Source organism: Anneissia japonica, unplaced genomic scaffold (assembly GCF_011630105.1).
Source record: "Anneissia japonica isolate Jap-2015-1 unplaced genomic scaffold, ASM1163010v1 scaffold288239_len39897_cov113, whole genome shotgun sequence".
Lineage (NCBI taxonomy): Eukaryota > Metazoa > Echinodermata > Crinoidea > Comatulida > Comatulidae > Anneissia > Anneissia japonica.
This window is the reverse complement of record NW_022753296.1, coordinates 26,361-33,936: the sequence shown is the minus strand read 5'-3', so window position 1 is coordinate 33,936 and position 7,576 is coordinate 26,361. Positions and strand designations below refer to the sequence as shown.

General features: G+C 33.8%; 1 protein-coding gene across 1 annotated transcript; it reads left to right on the top strand.

The window, feature by feature from the left end:
* Positions 1–511: 511 nt before the first annotated feature.
* On the top strand, positions 512–3,478 carry LOC117122820 (RNA-binding protein 25-like). The gene is made up of 3 exons (XM_033268577.1): positions 512–530; positions 1,114–1,205; positions 2,654–3,478. Exons 2-3 carry the CDS (start codon positions 1,191–1,193, stop codon positions 3,284–3,286), a joined length of 648 nt encoding a protein of 215 aa, XP_033124468.1. The 5' UTR covers positions 512–530; positions 1,114–1,190; the 3' UTR covers positions 3,287–3,478.
* Positions 3,479–7,576: the final 4,098 nt, after the last annotated feature.

Here is a 7,576-nt window from a genome sequence, read left to right as displayed (position 1 = left end):
CATTACACAAGTTACTGGTTTTACTGGTTCTTATTTTACTCGTCCTAATGAACGTTTGAATAGCCCCAAGACTATTATTGAATTACACATTGTAAACAAACTGCGTCAGCATGTGTTTTTGTCAGAAAAGCATGTATTCCTGGCCCTGCTATGATTGGTTGGTTGTTAAATTTGATTGTCACTTTAGAAGGTTCATTGTGCTTTTAAATGTTAAGCATTGGTAATCACAACAACTTGGGATCAGCAACTTATTGTTTTTTTAGTAATGACAACCTCATCGTGATGTGAGATGCTTGCTTGACAGGAAAAGTTTGACTTCACCTGCCACTGGTATTGCCAAAGATTGTTTATATTTGTTGTACATGTGTTATTGTACTGTGCCTGAATATATTTTGGGACAGCATGTGTTTTTGTCCGACAAGCGTGTATAGATTGGATTTGATTGGATTTATTCGGTGTAAACATCAAGGATAGCCCACGAAAGTCTAGAAGAAGTCTTATTTCCAATGGTGTCCTTCTGGTGGTGATTGGTCAGTACACTGGGAAACAATCCCCTACTCTTTTCCGAAGAGTGTACTGCGTTCTTTAACGTGCACATGGGCTATATTGGACACGGGACAAACGGCTTAAACGTCTCATCCGAAAGACGGTGCGCTGTTTTAGCTTGTATTTCAGCCCTCTAGCTGAAACACAAGGAGAGGAAGCGATGGGATTTGAACCGGGGACCTAGAGATCTCCACGGTTCAGCGCACACACAATGGCTACCACCAGATAAGCCGATTGAGCTAAGCTGCTCTCTCAAATGTATTCCTGGCCCTACTCTTATTGGTCACTTCAGAGGGTTCATTATGCTTTTTAAGTGTCAAATAACACTTTTCATCTGAGTTCTGTTCAAGCCAGCATAACCACACAACCCGAACCCGGGTCCAGTTTTTTCTGGGTGCAGTCACACTTAATGTATTGCCAGCCTTGAGTTACAGGTATAGGCCTACTAAGCACCTATTGTCTGTAGATTATCCCAAGTGAATGAAATGAAAATATTTATAATAAAGAATAACATAATTTTTAAGAGAATAATTGCTAATTAATTTGGGTTTTTCTTTGTCTTTGCAGTTGGTGGAAGGTTCCCGAATCCATCCAAAGATAAGAGTGAACAGAGGACTTCAAATCAACACAGAGATAGTAATCAGATGCAAAAACAAATGGTACTAACCAATTTTTTTAAATTGTTTATATTCTTTGAGCAACGATTCAACTCATGAGGAGGATAATAGTAAATAATATCATTATTATTATTTGTTTTTATAACACATTTATGTTTTTATAACATAAATAGATCCTTGTCATTTAATTGGTGGATTTCATATTATGTGACATTGGTTATTTACACCATTCATCACTCATCATGAAAATTTAGTTCTACTACAATCTTTTCATTAGTTGAAAGAAGATGGACTGTTCCATTTAGAAAATATGTAGACTTAATTCTGTTTTTTTTTCATAAAATATAAAATGAAAAGAATCTATTTTAGGTGTGTTATAAAGCAAATTATTTTTTTTTTATTTGCACAATGGAAAGAATATTTTTATGAGATGAAAGATTGACTGTTCCATTCAACTTTGCTCCACCTCATTGAGTGGAACAGTCAATCTTTCAACAAATGATAATATTTTCCAATTGCACTCAAACATTAATTATATGTTTAAAAATGAACCTTCTTTGGTTGTAAAACAAGACAACCAAAGACAAAATCGAAACGATCTTATTTTTCTATTTAAATGTTTAAACTGTAAGTTTGATTGTAACCTTGTGTCGAATTTTTATCTTCATGTTCCTGTGCGCAGGCTTCGTACCAATCATTTGTTAAAAGTTCCGTACTCTCGTGTTAATGTTTGTGCTAATGGTATTTTTCGTCGTGTTGCACTTTCTTATTATAATCTAGTTCAAATTTTTCCTAATACTGTATTGATATTTTTAATTGTAATATTTCTATTTTTAATCTTATACTAAATACCGGTTTTTAATATATTATTACGATTTTTTTATGCTTTTTATGTTTTTTTTTTTTTTTTATAATTTTCATATATTTTTATGAATGATATTGTATATTTTTATGGCGACTTTGTTTTTGGTGTTTTTGATACACTGTTGAGTCTTGAATAAATAAATAAATAAATAAATAAAAATATTATATTTCGATTCCAAATTTGTCTTTATAAAAATTGATTGATGGATTGAGTTGATTTGTTGCCTTCAACTAATGAAATGTTTGATTATAATAATCATTTTATTTTGAAAATTATACAATTGACTGCATCATATAGTGAAATTCAACTGACGTACAAAATACTGTACTGATAAACTGTGTAAAATCAGTTAGAATAGACAATACAATTAAAATAATTAAAACCTTTTATTGCTGTTGGCAATATTCTTTACAATCAACCAATGAGAGGTCTATCAGAATTGTTTTCTCAACTGAATTTTTAAAATTTAATAATTTATTTCTGAGAATATGAAAGAAATTAACTTGGTGACAACAGAATCTGCCGTTTCAATTCGTTTCCAGTAACCACCTGGAATAGAAGTGATAAAAATGATGGTGAACTTGCTCATTCTTAAGGTTTGATTGCTCTACTTTTAACTTTCCAGACATCATCAAGAAACCAGGAATCAAGTGACTCTAGCAGCTCATCATCGCCATCATCATCATCCAGTTCATCAGAAGATGACAGGCATTCGAAGAAGAGGAAAAAGAAGAAACACAGAAAGAAAGATGATTCATCAGACAGTGAGGAGGAATTTAAAAGAAAAGACAAGAAGAAGATGTCAAAAAAAGCTCAGGAGGAGAGGGAGGTGTCCAGAAGGAAAAGAGATGAAGAGTTTGATCATGATAGGAGGAAAGATAGAGAAAAAGGAAGAAACAAAGATGGAAAAGATCATCGAAAGAGAGAAAGGAGCCCAAGTCATGAAACACACCACAAAAACGACAGAGAAAGTGCCAGACACCAAAAATATGAGAGAGAAAGAAGTAGAAGTCGCGACAGACACCAAAATCGCAAAAGAGAAAGAAGCAGGAGTCGTGACAGGCACCAAAGATATGAAAGAGAAAGAAGCAGGAGTCGTGACAGACAACAAAGATATGAAAGAGAAAGAAGCAGGGATCGTGACAGGCACCAAAGACATGAAAGAGATCGAAGTAGAAGTCGCGAGAGACACCAAAAACGTGATAGAGAAAGAGATAGAAATAAGTACAATTCCAGGAGTCATCGAGACCGAAGGTGATAACCAAGCTTTTACTATGATGGGTGTTTTCAAAAGCTTACATATGGGTGATGTTTGACCGTGTTAAGTCTGGTTTCCATAGAATCGTACACAGTCGCTACAGCGTTCTCGCATCAAACCTTGTACTGCGTAGCTACAACTAACGCAATCAGGAATGCTTCTCTGATTCAACTGGCCAACCAGCGTTGCCAAAGGAGTACATACTTGGGAACCAAAACTATATTCCTGCTGCAGAGTATTAAGAATTAAATCATGGGATTCTTTGTCTTGGTGTAAAGTTAAAAAATAATTTTTTTAAATGATGAGGTATATACACAATTGGTTATTCCTTATACTGTATAAAGTACAGGCTAGGCTAGATTATAAATATGTTTTTATTGTGGAAATTTTAAATATGCAAATCAGTCAATTCATTTAGCTTATTTAATATCGTCAGTGGCTGCAAATTTTGTAACCAATTTCTGCCATTTAGCTCTTTATTATTTGAACTGGTGACGCCAAAGATTCCCCAACTAAGGTTCCGAAGTCCTTTGTAGCAGACCAAGCTCCTCTACGAGAAGTCGAAGATACATCTAAGATCCACCATGACTGGAACAAATTTTAAGAATAGTAATCTAGAGGCTTGGAAATTGCACTATCAGGCAAAAGAATTGATTTTTCAAAGCAGTGTTCCCTGACATTTTTGGCTTCTTCCCCGATTTGGTTTTTGTGGCTCCTTGGACCCTTTGCTGGTTCTGCTCAAAAGAAAACCCAGAACGCGTTCAAATGCATACATAGATACTCGTCATTACTATTACATTTTTTTTATTCAAGTTACTTTAATTTGATATATTCTGATTAACGACTAATAATGATAAAAAATAAATAAATTTGCAATTAAGTGATTCTTGTTTTGTACCGCATGTATTATTTGAGGGCCCCTAATGAGCAGCAATGCTGGATGGGTCACCCTCTTGAAATATGGTATTAAATAAATAAATAGCATTCCTGTATTTTTAAAATAAGCTTTGAATATTGACTGGTATTCAATTTGACGATTTTTGTAAAAAGAATTTTTGAAAATTGTTTTCAATGTGTGTCACATTGGAAGTTGATAATGTATTTGATCCTATTAAACATTTTGAAAGAATTCTTAAGTGTTTTTTTTTTTTTTTTTGGTTTTACCACAACATCGGTACAAATTGGAAACCCCAGAAATCATTTCTTTATTTCATTTTACTGTACAGTTGAGTCATCACACAAACACAACTATATTGCAATTTCTGCTACTTTATTATCTTCGTTTAAGAAGATAATTGTTCGATATATCATCGACTTGAGAAGACATTTTGAATGATGGCATTTCTTTTGAATCTTGTATTGTTCTTTTCATACGAAAGCCCAATATACTTCATAATGCACTAATTTGTGTTTTTGCAGGCACGAGACTTAAAAATTCAAACCTCCCTTCCTGGAAATTTTATTTTCTAATTGCTCGAAAATGCATTCAGGATCTACATTTTTCCTTTTTACTTGAGAATGCATGCATTTCAGGTCATCTCCACACAATTTATTTTTACACTGTACGCGTCCTTTGATCTTATCCGACAGTGTTTTATAAAACAACATACTGTATCTACAGTGTTTATAGTGCAGCTTGTTGGTGAACATGATGTTACCATTATATTTTAAATACTGTAGAACATAGAGGATTTTAAAATAGAAGGGGCTACAAAAGATCACAAATCATCCATATATTTTTATAACAGGCATTATATTTAAGAATGAGATTTAGATCCTGCGAGACCGATCCCAAATGCGTGATTTTCACGCCGAATGTGTGACTTCTTTAGTTGTAACTTTTGAATATTATTATTCAAATGTATTACATTGAGAATTAACTACAGTATTAACATTAACTGGATTTTAAGAACAAAATCAATGTGACAAATTGCAATTAATGTAATTATGAATTTATTTTAATTCACAAACAGTCCACATTTTTAAGATGAAAAATAAATAATACAGCATTTGAATTCTCAACATAAATCTTCAGAAATAATTGTCCAGGTTAAAGTACATAAACATTTATCACAGAAAACTTGATTGTACAGACAAACCTTAAGAACAACTCCACTCCATACACCTTGCGGAGTTTACTCTATCATACAAGTGGCGGGCCATTTGCAGTTGAATGAGTATCAAATTTTAAAAGTTACTGAATACTGCTGCAATAAAAATATTAAATACTGAATACAGAATTGCATATTAAAATAGAACAAGGCCTACAGGATAGATGTGTTCTCTGTAATACTATGCGAAATACAGCATCTATGTACATTTACTGTAGAATGGTCACTACAATTAATACTCAGGAGGATGGACGTTTCTGCTAAGCCCCGTCCCTCGGAGGTTGTTGCTAGGTCCGACAAAACAACAATGTTTGAGGGACAACATGCACATATCCCTTTCACTGATCCGACGAGCTCCAGAAAGGTTTATAGGCTGACGGATTAGGCGAGATTTTTTATTCCCTGTTTCGCAAACTGATTTTTTTAAACATTGTCAGAGGAGGGCGGAAAAAAATAAAAATAAAATGTTGCTTTCTTATTTAGCAAATGGTGTTTGCCAAAAAACATCCAGATGGAGGAGAAAATAATAATAAAATGTTATTGTTGAAAGTAAACCATGTAGTAATGGGATGGTTAAATTCTTTAAATTTATAAAATTATAAAGAAAAATACATATCTTATTTTCAGAGATTTCAAAGCAGCGGCGGGTGTAATAAAAAGAAAGAAAAACTTTATTTTTTCTGAAATTTTCAATTTTTTTGTGGCAGCGGGTGTGCTAATTGGCCAAAAATGAAACTTTATTTTTATTAGAATTCATCATTTTTGGCAAGTGGTGGGTTCGCTTGACAAGGTATAAAAAAAGTTCTACCTTAGTATAATTTGCTACATATGCACAATATTGGGATCCACTTTTATTGATAAAATTAATACTAAGTACATTCAGATTAAAAATCTAACATTTTAACACATTAGGCCTACAATAAATTAAAATCTATACATCTGGTCCAGTAAATATATCTTGGCTATCTCTAAGTAACTAAAAATTCAGTATAAAAATTTCTTTTCTTTAATAAACTATATAAAACTCAACATACCCATTACTACTCCCTAAATCTCTGGTCACACACAGTACGTATTTCGCAGTTACATCCTTCCCATAATACCGACTATCATGGGGAAGGTGTCTGACAGGACCTCAATTTTAGGCAGAGGTCAAGGGGCAAACACTGGTGGGGGTCCTGAGAAAAGGGTTCCTCATTCTATAATCTTTGAATGAAACTGCAGGTTGGAAGCCCCAGCAAACACAACTTTATAGATATGAAAGGAAATAACCTAGTAAACTGCCACGTTTTCACAACGTTGAAGTAAAATTTATATTGTTAGCAAGATCTATATACTTTTTCCCACCACAAAATTAAATAATTTAGTCAGCACACCATATGAAAACATGATAACTGGTCCTTTTGTATTATACTCTCTTTATGTAGCATAACATTTTTTAATTAGGAAGATAATAAATAATAAATATTTACATATTTTTAGCACCATGTTTTAACAAACTCAAAGCATCAGTACTAGTGGCGGATGTAAGGAGGTGAACAGGGTGGCTAGCCACTCCCCTTCGGTTACCGTGAAAAAAAATGGTCACTGTCTTGTGAGTGTGCTTCATGTGGGAATCTCAAATGGGAGGGGATACCCCACCAAAACCACCCCCCCCCCCACTTCCCAAGTGCATCCCTTAGTGCCTCTCGCATTATCCACCACTCATTGCTAAATCCTAGATCCACCACGGAGTGCTTAACACCTTAAGCAGGGTACTCACTGTGGTAGTCGGCCGACGCGATTCTATGGAGAATGCAACACCATGACATACGACAGTTGTGCAATGCAATGAGAGCCCGGCTTTATACTGTGCAAACTATTGTGTCGGGAAACACATTACAGTTCAAATACAAATAAGTTAAAATTCTTTCTATTATTTTTACTAACATTTCAAAACTCTATAAAATTTTGGTGGGTAAAGAAATACATAACTTTTTGTTTACCTTAATGTGGATTTGTTATAAGGCCAACAAAAATGAGTTTATGCCTAAAAAAGCAGAAAATACACAAATAATACAACAATTAGGTATTCGCATCGCGTACCATCCTGCAAAATAAGCCTGGCCAATGCTATTCCAGCCTTATATGCTCATAAAAGAATATTGTTCATTGTAGTAAAGAAAAAGAAAAAGCTAAA